We start from the raw sequence: 15,341 nt of genomic DNA on the forward strand, positions 1-15,341 counted from the left end.
GAAGGTTAACCTTTCACTACCACACTACAGAAGGTTAACCTTTCACTACAACACCACAGAAGGTTAACCTTTCACTACCACACTACAGAAGGTTAACCTTTCACTACCACACTACAGAAGGTTAACCCTTTCACTACCACACTACAGAAGGTTAACCTTTCACTACCACACTACAGAAGGTTAACCCTTTCACTACCACACTACAGAAGGTTAACCTTTCACTACAACACCACAGAAGGTTAACCTTTCACTACCACACTACAGAAGGTTAACCTTTCACTACCACACTACAGAAGGTTAACCCTTTCACTACCACACAACAGACGGTTAACCTTTCACTACCACACTACAGAAGGTTAACCCTTTCACTACCACACAACAGAAGGTTAACCTTTCACTACCACACTACAGAAGGTTAACCCTTTCACTACCACACTACAGAAGGTTAACCTTTCACTACCACACTACAGAAGGTTAACCCTTTCACTACCACACTACATGTATTTACATCTAAATGCTTCTGGAGAGGCCATCAGAACATTGAACATTGACTTTAGCATGTCTATTTTTATATCGTGTTATTTTAAATGCTAATAAAATCTTGAAACTTGATTAATCTCTTGTTTATTATCAGGGTCCCTTTCACTACCACTACCAGTCACCAGACTCATTGTAATAACAAAGAGCCTCAGACTGGAAAGCTGCCAGGTGTTAATTGCCCTAGAAAGAGGGGGGCCATGGATTACAATGACTTCTGGGTAGTGTTGTAGTTGTTTCACTATTGTCACAGAATAGCCTGCTCGTCTCTTGAAGGTTATTATCTCTGAATACGTTTTGTGATAATCACCATGAATCATAGGAAGTAGCTTGCAAAGTATCCCACCAAAATGTTCAAGTGATGGCTTATTTTGAAGGTATGAATCTGTACTTTCATAATATGTAAAAAAAAAAAAAATGAAGATCCCTCAACATGACCCTGAAGTCCATACCTGGTCACATATACTATCATTGCTGCTAATAAATATTCTTAAACCCAGTTGTGTGTGGAACCGTGTCATTGTGGAGGTGTTCTCATCATATACCTGTGTACTGTATGGCCAGTAGTAATGTACATAAGACGGTAGTGGTTTAATGATACCATACTTATTAATACAGTCAGGGAATTGTACCCCTCAGTTACAATTAGGGATGCACGATATTGATTTTTTGACACCGATACCGATAACTTTATGCTCCTCAAGCCGATACCGATAACCGATATTTATTGTATTATAATATTTTATAATATAATATTTATATAAATTTATATAATATAACTGTATATATATATATATATATATATATATATATATATATATATATATATATATATATATATATATATATATATATATATATATTTTTATCATTTTTTTAATTTTTTTTTAGTATTTATAAGCTCCGACGTCATCGGTACTGCTATTGGTACTCGAGAAATTATGGAGTTTTTTTTTTAGGAATTTAAACGTCGCAAACTAATCTTGTTGGCAGTTGTCTGCGCAGGGAGCTCTGTGCTCTCTGCCTGCTGTGCTCTCTCCTCTCTTCCCCTCCCACACACACACACACACACACACACACTCACTCACTCACACACACACACACACACAGACACGGGTGCTGCGCTGCCGAGTAGGCTACAGACAGCTCTGCTCTCATAATGGCGGACAGAACGAAATGTTCAAAAGTCTGGGTCTATTTTACTAAAGTCGATCTATCTATCTCTCCTCCCTCGGTCTCTCTCTGCCTGCGCGAGCGGGCTGTGCTCTTACACACACTCACTCTCACACACACACACACACACAGGTGCTGCCGAGTAGACAGCTCTGCTCTCGACAGCACCCGTGTGTGTGTGTGTGTGTGAGTGAGTGTGTGTAAGAGCACAGCCCCCTCGCGCAGGCAGAGAGAGACCGAGGGAGGAGAGATAGAAAACGGCCAACAAGATTAGTTTGCGACGTTTAAATTCCTCAAAAAAAGTCTGGGTCTATTTTACTAAAGTCGATGCTGACAACGCTCGTTGCCACAAGTGCAACAAGACATTTGCCAGTAATGTATAAGCGCTGGTACTTGTCAATGTGGCTGGCGGGGAGATAACGTTAGCTCCGAGTAGAATAATGGCTGACAATCCGGAGGTAAATAAACGAACGAGAGCTTCTGATTGGTGGTAAGAAGAAGAGGTGGGTGCAAGCCGTGGGACGTAATTGGCAGATCGACTGTCTGTCTCCGAATGTAACGTGACTACGTCACAGCCAAGAAAGGGAGCGCTGGATTTGTGAAAAACTCCCTGTTCCTAAACCACACGCTATCAGTTTTACGACAGTACTGGCAAAACGGGAGGAGGCTATAATAAAAACAAGCGCCCTTCATCCAAATCCACCCACACCGGATTTTTTTTTTTTTTTTTATCCACTTTTTCTCCCATTTTCTATATTTTCTCCCATCCCAATTTCGTATCATCCAATTCAACCCTCCCCTGTCACGAACGCTGTTTCTTGCCTCCCACAAGCCGGCTGCAATGTGGACTAAGTCATACATAGCACAAGTCCCCTCCGGTACTTGAGGTAACAGCAGTCACATCTTTTCACCTGCGCAGCTCGATCTCTCAGTGGCGAGGAGTAACGCGTGGGAGGCTCACGCTGCCCCCGACACTTCCTGATTCTACTGCGCAGGCGCACCAACCGACCTGTAGGAGTCGCTGTCCACAACGCCCGATCCCCACCCATCAGTTTCCCACCCCCTAATACGGCCAATAGCCGCCCCCACACCGGATTTCTTTTAACCAAAAAATTTATTATATGTTATCGGAGCTATCAATAACGTTATCGAGTTTATCGGGATGACGTCATAATTGCTGATATCGGCCCGATAATTATCGTGCATCCCTAGTTATTATTAGCTTGTTAAACTGATGTTACCGTAACCACCAGTCCCCACCCCACCTACCCAACCCCCTCCAATGTACAGTTTCTTCCCTCAAATGTATATACTCTTTTTAGAAACTGTCTCTTAAACAGAGTTTCCAACGCCAGGGTCTATGTGACAGGCGTTGTACTCTCAAACAGTGCTGTATTTCTGTATTTCTGTAGATCTGGTATGTCATAAATGTCTGGATGGAACAGTACTGTCTATCTGTAATATGTAATGTATGTCATATATGTAATGATGAATTGAAAATGGGGGACCCTGATGTAAACAAGACGAAAGTCTTTCTCTGGTCTGCATCCCCTTAACAATTGTGTGTATTGAGCTGTACTGTATTTATAGGAGCCAAAGCACTCATAAGTTATACCTTAATTCTATTGGCTTAGTTGCCTACACTGTTAAAGTCTACATTTCAGAATACAATGGGGCTTAGCTGTATATTTAGGTTATTGTATTATATTTAGTGAGAATTAGGGATGCCCCGATCACGTTTTTTGCCACCGATACCGATCGTCTATGAGTCATACACTGCCGATACCGATCGTTTTTGGTTTTCTTATAGCAGCTGGCAGTATTATACTGTAGGTCTAACACAGGCATTCTCAAAGTCCTGTCTAAATGATCTAATCTAATCTTAGAAATTAAGTAAAGTGAATAGTACTGGGTGTTGAGCATAACAGTATCTAAGTTAATTTACTTACTTACTTTACTTACCCTAAAGTATTTTCTCAGTGTTCAGTAAGCTATGAAGCACGATAGCTAATTAGCCAACAACTGCAAAAGCTAATGATGTTATAAGACATTGATATCAGGAGCTATCTGTAGCTACTGCTAGCCAGCTAGATAACGTTAGACAATGCCTCATGTATTAAACTAAAGTGAATAGTTGACTGGGTCATTTTGTTTAAACAGTAACGTTAGCTCGGTAGCTAACGTTAGCTCGGTAGCTAACGTTAGCTCGGTAGCTAACGTTAGCTCACGGAACAACACTAGCCAACTACTGCGAAAACTATTGCCAAAATGATGATATCAGACGTTGATATCAGGAGCTATCAGTAGCTAGCCAGCTAGATAACGTTAGACAATGCCTTGTGTATTAAACTAAAGTGAATAGTTGACTGTGTAGTTTTGTTTAAACAGTAACGTTAGATAGCATCACTCGAGGTGCACTCGAGTCTTGCCGGAGCATTTGTTGACATGGGCTCTGGGAGGGGGAGGGGCAAGGCGTGCAGCAGCAGCAGCTGTGAGCAAGAGAGACAGCGAGTGAGAACTCCGCTGAGAATTGGATCATGTTTTTTGCGCATGTCATCCGCTGCTGAAGTACGCAGGAGACTCCTCCTTGAGCCATTTAGTGTTTTATATCTATGTGACTAGCTGGCTCTGGCGCTTGTCTTTACTCGCCAGACTGGCAAGTGCTCTTCATGAATCACTCGCCAAACATAAAAAAATACTCGCATTTGGCGAGTCAAATGGCCTAATTTCCTCCCCTGAAGGCGGTACAGCCGCTTCCAGATAACCAGGTGATTAAACATGTTAACAAGGCGGTACAGGGCAAAAGGTGTGCTATCAGGTTTTTTCCAGTCTGCAGGAGGTGTTGTGTGGCTGCCACCTTACAGCTCTTTCCACTGTGCACTCCCTCAAAACCCCTGCAGGCAATGTTTGAACAGTGTCTCTATAGCGACGAGGTACAGGAAAGTATGTTAACAAGTTAAGTTAAGAATGACTCCATACAGTGTCTGCCTGTCCTCCACGACACATACTGCTCACACAGGCTTTTATTGTACATGCTGCAACTCTAATCTCCCCATTCTGTTCCTCCTTAAAGATACAAGTAATATATCAGCAGTATATCATATGTCAACCTGCACGGACTACAGCGGTAATGTCCCCATGGGCCGAACAAGTCTTCTTTAAACAAGTAAAGAAGAAACATCACAATAAATCAAGAACAAAATCCATCATAAAATCTAAATATGCAACACTCCCAGACATTCTCCAACGAAGGTAAGGAAAAAACTCACTAAAAACCTAGCAATAGGAAGAAAGCACCACAGGCGACATGGAGGAGAGAAACCTTAGAAGGGCCGTTGAAGTAAAGATTCCAAACATCCATACGTCACTTGTTCGCTACAGGCTCATGTAATGTTTCACAGCATGTTTGAGCTGGGACTGAGGAGTGAATGCCAAGCCCACTACAGCCTCTCCCAAACAAACAGAACGTCCTGTTCCTGCTTTAGTCCCCGTATTACACACAGCGTCTGGGAAGACGGAACCATCCGCTCTGTTGTTCGCCCAACAGAGAAACTAGCCGGGTCTGATACAGTACCAGTCAAAGTTAGGACACACTTTCTCATTGAACTGAATGACATGGTGTTACTGTATATCCTTTTAACCCTTTCACTACCACACTAACAAAGGGTTAACCCTTTCACTGCGACAATTCACTGCCACACGACAAAGTGTTAACCATCTGTAGAAGTCAGTGCATGTGAGCGGATCGGAGCGTGAGCGGCGCGGGGAGCGGAGCGGGTGGTTTTGACGTGAGCGAGGAGTGGGTTTTAAAATGAGTCGGCGCGACGTCCGGAGCGAGAGTTCTCCTCCGCTCCAATCCACTCCAGGCCGCTCACAGTGGTTTAACACTGATGTAATATACATGTAGTACAATGCCAAAGCAACAGATGGCGATGTACAAACATGAAGGCCATTTTCAACCAATGAGAAGGGTGAACCTGTGATATCCTGTTCAGGCTTTGTCACTCACTCCTGTTAGAAAAAGTATCGACGCCATTGTTGTTGTCGTTAGCTTACATGCTAACGTTAATGGCAGCGACCATAGCATTGTGGCTCGGCTAGCTATCATCGCTTAATAGAGCTAGTGAATGCATAAACAACGTTATTTAACATTGCAGAATGGGTACAATTACAATGCGGCTCAATACAAACAATTGTTAAGGGGCCCAGGGGGTGTAGACTGTTGTAGTTTGAGCTAATTTACACCATGCTCCAAACATTTTTTAAATATGCCAAGCGATCTGGCGCGGGGAGCGGGGAGCGCTCGATTCAAGGTGAGCGGTGAGCGACTTGGGGGCGGGGTTAACATGAGCGATTAGCGGAGCGGACCAAGCTTTAAAGAGCGAAGAGCGGATTTCTCGCCCGCGCCGATCCGCTCATGTGGTCTGGTAGAAGTAGAACGCTTTATTGTCATTGCACAATACAGCACAACAAGATTGGTTTGTGCAGCACCTAAAATAACGATACCAACATACCCACTCTACCACACAACACATCCATGATGTACCCATAGACACACTACCATACATACATTTGTTGTACCCATACTAGTGTGGTAGTGAAAGGTTAACCTCCTGTAGTATGGTAGTGAAAGGGTTAACCTTCTGTAGTGTGGTAGTGAAAGGTTAACCTTCTGTAGTGTCACAGTGAAAGGTTAACCTTCTGTAGTGTGGTAGTGAAAGGGTTAACCTTCTGTAGTGTGGTAGTGAAAGGTTAACCTTCTATAGTGTGGTAGTGAAAGGTTAACCTTCTGTAGTGTGGTAGTGAAAGGTTAACCTTCTGTAGTGTGGTAGTGAAAGGTTAACCTTCTGTAGTGTGGTAGTGAAAGGTTAACCTTCTGTAGTGTGGTAGTGAAAGGTTAACCTTCTGTAGTGGGCGGCCAGGTGGTGCAGTGGGCAAGGCACTCATCACCAATGCTGGAGACGCTGGGTTCGCGTGTTCGATCCCAGCTCTCCACATTGTTTTCAGTTTGGCTGGTCATCCGTACTAATACAATTGGCAGTATTAGAGGGTGGGAAACCTGATGGGTGGGTCCTGGGCGTTGTAAACAGAAAAAATACTCCTACAGTTCGGTCGGGGCGCCTGCTCAGCGAAGGAAAGATCTGGAGGGAGGTAGTGTGACCTTCCACACGTTACACTCTCCCAGTGAGAATCTGAGCTGCCAGGCTGGCTGCCGGCTGGCTGCGCATGTGTCGGAGGATAGCATGTGATAGTCTCCGGCCTCCCGGACCAACAGTAGGGGCGGTGCGCAACAACCAGGAAGGGAGTTGGGAATTGGCATAACGACTAACAGTGGGATGGGAGAAAAATCGGGAAAAAAGAGGAGGGGAAAAAATAGTGTTTCTTCCTCATCCACGGCCATTAATTCTGAAGTGTGATTCACTTCTGGTTTTCGGAATCTGCCCCTTTGAGCATCTCAACACCTGCCTTTCAACAATTATGCACCCACAGATTGTGAAATGAGTAGAGGTAACTACCGATTTAACCTTGTGTGCCAGGTTCGAACGAAAACGCGACAGCCCTGTTTAGCCCCTGAGGTTCAGTACACTCTGCGCCGTGGTAACAGTCATTGTGTGGGGGGCGTGGCTCTGTAGTCATGGTTACCATGGAGAGGGCGGTCTGGGTCTGCTGGAGGAGGGGCTCTGGGAGCAGCGAGATGTGGACGCACTCGGGCATCATCACCGTGCCGCCGTCCAGGTCCGCGATGATCACGTCCAACTGTGAAACACACGTAACAGGGATTATATTTTGAGAAAAATTGGAGACCCATTATCACCCAAACACAGACCATAATATTTGCATGGGAGCTACAGCTCTGAGCCACGATTTGTTTATTTAATTGTTTATTTTTGCTTTGTGTTTGTACTATAAATGGTAAATGGTGCATTTATGTAACAGCTTTTATCCTAAGCGCTCACATTCACTCACACATTCACACACTGACGGCAGAGGAGACCATGTAAGGTGCCGACCTGCTCATCGGGAGCAATTAGAGGTTAAGTGTCTTGCTCAAGGACACTTAGTTCAACACACTGCCCGGGAGGAGCGGGAATCAAACCGGGACCCTTCTAATTACCAGACAACTGCTCTACCTCCTGAGCCCGATAAATAATAAATAAATAAATAATACTACAGTAATATTTAATTTCTGGTATCAGATATCAGGAGGATATCAGGCTCTGGTATCAGATATCAGGAGGATACCAGGCTAAGATAGTCCTGGAACCAGGAGAATGTCCTCAGTACTGAAGTCCGATACTAACAGACATGTGAAACACCCAAGAGATTAAAGGGACAGTTCTGATTTTTAGAACCCTATTTCCTACGTACCGATGATGACATTCCATCAGCCTACTTAACAAGTAGGCTAGGACCTACACGGGACGGTGCAATATAAAAGGGCTGTGCAATACAAAATAACCTTGGACTTGTGGGACTGTGCCACATCAAATGAATAACGTTGGTTAGGAGGGAAGGAAGGGGTTTGTCTCTCTGATGTCTCGTCGGTATGTCTGTCTCTGCTGTAACATGGTTGTCTCTCTGATGTCTCGTCGGTATGTCTGTCTCTGCTGTAACATGGTTGTCTCTCTGATGTCTGTATGTCTGTCTCTGCTGTAACATGGTTGTCTCTCTGATGTCTGTATGTCTGTCTCTGCTGTAACATGGTTGTCTCTCTGATGTCTTGCCTGTATGTCTGTCTCTGCTGTAACATGGTTGTCTCTCTGATGTCTTGTCTGTATGTCTGTCTCTGCTGTAACATGGTTGTCTCTCTGATGTCTTGCCTGTATGTGTGTCTCTGCTGTAACATGGTTGTCTCTCTGATGTCTTGCCTGTATGTCTGTCTCTGCTGTAACATGGTTGTCTCTCTGATGTCTTGTCTGTATGTCTGTCTCTGCGGTAACATGGTTGTCTCTCTGATGTCTTGTCTGTATGTCTGTCTCTGCTGTAACATGGTTGTCTCTCTGATGTCTTGTCTGTATGTCTGTCTCTGCTGTAACATGGTTGTCTCTCTGATGTCTTGTCTGTATGTCTGGTCTGTCTCTGCTGTTATACAATGGCATGCAAATTTCTTGATTCTGATTGGCTGAAACAGTCAAGTTAGACGTTGTTATTTCTCATAACACACTCCACGTGATCCCAGAACCCGCCCACAACCGAATTACGTTTTTTCCGAATCACTCCGCCATTCGTGGTTTTAGGAATGAAACCAAGATGGCGGACAATAATCTTTATGAATGGATGTATTGATAGCGTCATAACGACTCATTCAAAAAACTATTCTGTCACGTGGAATGTGTTAGTTGCTTACACAATGTTGGATTATGTAATAGACCTATCTCAAACCCAGCCCCTTTTCTTGATCCTCCAATCACAGCTGTCGCTTACCTCGGACTTCCTCGTACAAACTTTGTTTGTACGAGGAAGTCAGAGGTAAGCGACAGCTGTGATTGGAGGATCAAGAAAAGAGGGCAGGGTTTTGAGACAGGTCCATTGGTTGGTCATGACTCATTGTGAAACAAAATATAAATTGCGGGAAGTGTGGTGTTAGATGGCATTCGTTGTGGAACCTCCCTCTCCTTCAAAAGGACACCGTCATTTCACTGTTAATAAAATTTTCAATCAATCAATCAATCAATCCAATAACAACCGCTAACTTCACTCTTAGATGGCATGCTTTGAAGCAACCTATGTATAGATGTAGCACTATGTTGCAGTTAGGCCTGTCGCGATAAGCAATAAATACATTTATCGCCCGATAATTAAAATGAATGCAATGATTTTGACGTGCGCGATTAATTGTTATTTGCGTGTTTGTTTTAATGAGGCGGAACCAGTACCTCTTGTCAGTCACTCTCCGTGTGGGGAGGCGGGCCGCTGGCATTACTAGAGTACAGCACGGGAGCTCCTGTGAGCACCATGCGTATGTTGGGCAGTAGCAACGCTACATAGCTTAACTACATTTCTCAATAGCGTTGCTCCTTTTGAACCAAGTAGCATTCTTTGTAGTGTAGCTATTTTTAGACCCAAGTAGTTACTCGCTACTGCCCGGAGAAACTGGACTGCTAAATAAAGATTAAAGATCTAGCGTTGATGCTATTCAATGCTATCAACATTAGCTAAATAGCTAACCAAAGCTAACCGGAAAAGACGTTTATTTTGTACAGCGTTTTCCTCCACGAGTACTCGAGTACATCATGTGATCAATCTATCTGGATTATTTTTGCCCATCCCTAGTTTATTCTGTGCTGAAAAGTCTCCATTCCAATAGAGATAGTATATATTTGTGTTTATTTGATTATTGTTTCACTGCCTTTTATTTATTACGTTTCCACAGTTTTTTCCTCATACTTTATTAACATTTTGTACATGGTACCGCAAGGTACATTAATAATACAAGTACATGTTAAAAGGATGACACAAAAAGCCAGACAGAGGGCTTGTTTCCAGTTTCAGTTTGTTTTATAATAAATTGTGCCGATGTAGCTAGCTATTTTTGCCATGTTGCTTGTAGTGTAGCTTGCTACATTTCTCTGGGGATAGCTATTGTTGTAGTTGAGCTATATTTAAATCGAGAGTAACTGGTAGTGTAGCTTACTACATTTTCCAAGTAGCTTGCCCATCACATAATCCGCAAGCCAGCCACAGTAAACAAACGCGAGCCACAGTTAGGGTGACCAGGTGTCCCGCTTTTGGTTGTACTGCACAGCCATTTGACATAATGTCCCGCGTCCTGCATATTGAGAGGATGTCCCTTTTTTCGAAGCAAAAAAAACATGGGTCTAAAAGCCCCTTCCTACAGTAAACCTAGCAACCCGCTCTTGTCCACACACATTGCTCTGCTCGTTTTATCAATGCTCTCACGGAGATAAAACTGGGAACAAGGTTACTCTGCTTGTGACGCTACCTCATATCGCAGATCTGATTGGTTAGGTAGTTTTTTTTTAGGATATTTAAAATGTCTTCCCATGTTAAATAAAGGTTTATTGCACATTATTATGCCATTATCATTATATTAGTAAAAAATAAATAAAAAGGTTAATTGAAAACATTTGGGAAATACATTTCTCAAAAAAAAAAATGCTCTCAAAACCGCAATAATATCACTTATCGCAATAATTTCTGGGACAATTAATCGCCCAGCAAAATGTGTTATCGTGACAGGCCTAGTTGCAGTATGTTTATTGTTTGTTATTAATTAAGATGGAACATGTTATGTTGTTTCTTGTAGTGGAGCCTAGTCAGTAGGTCTCAGTTTCTATACAAAAGTAGCCTAACTGTTATTAAAGAAAGGGAGATGTTACAGGATCTCACTGCCACTTAGTGGTAGCCTATGTTAATGTATGTACTACGTGGATGTTACATGGATGTTAACCACTGTACTGTTGCGCTGCTGGCTGTCAACATGAATAGTCAATTACACCCGACCAACGTCTCCTCCAGTTACTGAAACACTGTCTATCTGTATGTCATATGTTATGATGCATTGAAAATGGGGGACCCTGATGTAAACAAGATAAGTCTTTCTGTGGTCTGCAACCCCTTAACACATTGACTGCCATGCTTCTATCCATCAATGTATGATCACTGCCACCAGTCTAAGCCTATGGAGATGTTCACCTTCTTTGCAGGGCTATAACTTTTTAAATTGTATTGCTAAATTGACATTACTATGGCCCATTCAACATCGATTATCTATCGTTCAGGATGTAGGAACGTTATACTTTTTCATTCATAGATTCTTCCAAAAATAGCTTCTAGAATATAAATATGTTTTTATCGTTTTCTGCAGTAATTCATAGAACGTGAGTTATAGGCATAAACGCATATAGTTTATCAACTGCCGTTTATTGCCGATACACGCTATATTAAAAATTTCAACTGTACATGATCGTATATGTTATGATGAATTATCATGGCCAGCAAACACGTCGTAAGGTGATACGTCTCTTCGAACAAGAGGTTTCAGGTTTCAGGTTTTTATTTAGACTCCACAACATAAACAGATCATTAATCCAGCTTACATTGCTGTCAAGGATAGTAACGTAAAAGCCTCTTGACTTATTTCCATCGTTGTCCTTGGGTGTCAAGGATGCTAGAAACACACAACTCATTACAGAATTAATCACAATTATTATCTTTGCATAATAATAATGGCACAACCCTAAATTAATACAAAACAAAGCACATTTGTTGATACAATGTTCATTTATGTCAAAAGTCAGTGAGCCGCCCCCTCCATGTAATCCTCAGTTTCCATCGGAAATGGAGAAGAGGCAAGAGAACTCTCGTCCGGCTCCAGCACAACACTAAAACCAGGCCGTTCCCCCCTGCTGCTCGCCGCCTTACGACGAGAGCGAGCCGAGGCGAAGAGTCTGCGACGCAAATCCTCGGCCACCAGAGGAGCTGTCGGCCTATCGGCAGACTGTCCACTGGCGGGGGAACCAGGGCCGGAACCCGGCCATCTCACAGGAGATGGAGGCTCAACGGCCCCTCGGCGAGGAAAACTCACCACCGGGTGACGCCCAGGCGCACCTGGCTGCCATGACCGCGGAGCCAGAGACGCCCCACGGAGGACGCTGCGATAGTGAAGCGCTGGTGGAGGGTAACGTTGTGAGCGTCTAGACCAGGGGTGGCCAACCCGCGGCTCGCGAGCCGCATGCGGCTCTTTGCCCGTCAATGTGCGGCTCTTCCATCCATAAAAAAAAACAAAAAAAAATTAAAAAAAAAACATTTTTTTTTATTTTTTTTTAACTTTTTATTTTTTATTTTTTATTTTTTTTATGTCACTCATTCCATAAGGACGTAGAATAAACATTTACAATTTTTTTTAAATGGTCCATTTGCATGTTCTTGGTATCTGAATCTAGGGACATATATGGATCAGTGTCAGAAATAGTGTGTCTGTTACTAGGCTTGAGTAAATTGTAATGAACCAAAGGAGAATATCAATTCTATTTAAAAAAAAATGATCTTTGACTGTAAATAACACCATGCTAAAATTGACCAGACCTGAAAAATCTAAGCAAATGAATAAAGGGAAGATGATTAAACAGAAGGTTTTGTAGATACAGTACTGAATTCTGCCATCTTTTTTATAATGTAAATTTCTCCACCATTTTTCATCATATTGCAACACCGTTTTTTGCAAGACGTTCACAGAAAGGTAGAGAAACTAACTGCGTTCTGTTTTATGGCAATAACGTTCAGGTTTGTGGGAGATAATCCCAAAAAATAAGAGAAATTAAAAAGTAAATCCAGAAGTCAGATGATTGACGGGCTGGTGTGAGCTGGGTAGGGTAGTTTTTCGAAATTTGAAAGCCCTGAGTCTCTTCCTTCAAAAGACTACACTCACTTTTGGCTGTGCCACTTCCTCCTGTCAATATGCGCCGGTTTCCGACTCAATGCCCTGAGATTTCTATAATCTTATATTTCACTAATAACAGTTAAAATAATTGGTAAACAAACATAATGCTGAAAATATACACTTTTACTGTATATCTCGGGCTTAAGAGGTTAACCCTGTGAGGCCCAAATTAAAAAGAAATTAGCAACTTCAGAGGCCAGAGGGTGGGACATATAAACACATTTACTATCAAATAGCATTGTGAGGCTGAACAACAGGACCAATTGACTATACATGTGCTTAAAGGGGAACTATCTTATAAATGGCTTTTTTCAGTGTTTACCATTGTTTCTTAGCTATGTGGACTTATATTAATAGGATATATGTCTCTAATTCTCATATTGGCGAATTCTTCCAATTCTCCTCTCACAATATTCACCCTCACTGAACTGAGTCATCTGAAAATGTGCATATCTGTGATGTCAGAGATTTCTCAGCTGCATAATAATGTGGCAGTTGATGTGGCAGTTGGCACCAGGCCACACAGTGGTTGGAGCCCAGCCTCAAAACGGCTTAAGATCTTGAGGTAGAAAAATGCGGTTTTTAGTACTTGATTAGACATACAAAACAATGAATTTTTTTTGAAAAAAAACCTAGGTGTTCCATAGACTCACAGGAATTGTGTAAAAGTGCCCAAATAGTGAAAGAAATAGTAAAATAGTTCCCCTTTAACATTTTTTAAATAAACATTATTTTTTTAAATGGCTAAAAGTGATTTTGTAATTTTGCAACCGTGGGTCTCACAGGGTACTTTTAACCCTGTGAGGCCCAAATAAAAAAGACATTAGCAACTTCAGAGGCCAGAGGGTGAGACCTATAAACACATGAAGGGTGCCGTGACTGAAAAAAAAGTTGAGAAACGCTGGTATATGGTGTGGCTCTTTGTGGTACCACAGTCATTTTTTTGTGGCTCTTAGTCTCTGACTGGTTGGCCACCCCTGGTCTAGACCCTCCGACGGTGAAGACATTATCTCTTAGTTTTTTTGTAAAATTGCGAGAGAGAAAAAACAAAGATACAATGTCAACGTAGCTCCTTTCCAACAACTATTTTGGCACTAAACTTAAAGTGGTGTATACAGGCACTTTACGGTGGTGAAAATAGGGAAGGAGCTGATGGTGTGGCAACGACCCCGCTTATGTAGAGGAGCGGATGTGGGTGTGGCCATGCGGATGGGTGTGTGCATGTGGAGAAAATTATTCATTATTAGATTGGATAAAGGGATAGTTCCAAGAGAGCAGAGTGTAAGCTATACAATAATATAACTGTAATTTTATATGTCTACACTTTATGTGCTCATTTTATGCCTGTCTTTTTTCTGTTGTGAAGCACTTTGAGCTGCAGTTTCTGTATGAAAGGTGCTATAAAAAGAATTGGCTGCCCCCTCCCCTCTCTGGACTCCATCTACACCTCACGCACAGTCACCCGCTCTGGTAAAATAGTCAACGACCCCTCTCACCCAGCACACCACTTATTCCAGCACATGCCCTCAGGTCGCTACAGATCCATTCTAACCAGACACACACGCTTCACAAACAGTTTTTTCCCCACAGCAGTCCGAACACTGAACACCCTGACCCGCCCCCCTTTGCACAGACGGGCAAGCATCTGTCACTGACTGACACTGTTACCGTCCTATATGTATTTATGTATATATGTATTTATTGTGGGATTGGGAGGTGGGAGGGGGGCGTTTTTTATGTTTGATGTCCGTTTCATGTTGATGTAACCAGTGTTTAACAATCTGTACCGAAAACAATTACCACCAACCATTGTTGTGTGGCATTACAGTATCTTGTCTTGTATACAAATAAAGTTTATTATTATTATTATTATTATTATTATCGGTAGAGGGTTAGGGTTAGGGTTAGTAGAGGGTTAGTAGAGTAGAGGGTGACTGGACTGTGTTTATATAGTGCTTTTATCTAAAGTGCTTTACAACGTCTGACTCACATTCACACATTAACTTCACACACCGACGGACCAGACCATAAACGGTGCCAGCCTGCTCACCTGGAGCAGTAGTATATTGCCTGATTCCCGGGAGGAACCTTCAGATTACCAGACGACCGCTCTACCTTCTGAGCCACTGTCACCCCCAATGTGAATGTATGTGAATATACCCCAAAAATGCAGGTTAAAAAAATAAAGAATCATGGATTGTGGCTTTAACAGGAGTGGGCTTATATT

General features: G+C 42.5%; 1 protein-coding gene across 1 annotated transcript in view; it reads right to left on the minus strand.

Moving 5' to 3' along the window:
- Nucleotides 1-15,341, minus strand: part of sbf1 (SET binding factor 1) — a gene marked incomplete at its 5' end in the record, with an annotated part of 194,434 nt that overhangs the window by 103,159 nt on the left and 75,934 nt on the right. The window contains one exon of the mRNA XM_084330919.1: nucleotides 7,354-7,467. Coding sequence (XP_084187045.1) covers nucleotides 7,354-7,467 — 114 coding nt within the window. The remainder of the gene's footprint in view (nucleotides 1-7,353; nucleotides 7,468-15,341) is intronic.

The sequence above is a fragment of the Notolepis coatsorum genome, assembly GCF_963971535.1.
Source record: "Notolepis coatsorum genome assembly, chromosome: 15".
In the NCBI taxonomy this organism is placed as follows: Eukaryota; Metazoa; Chordata; class Actinopteri; order Aulopiformes; family Paralepididae; genus Notolepis; species Notolepis coatsorum.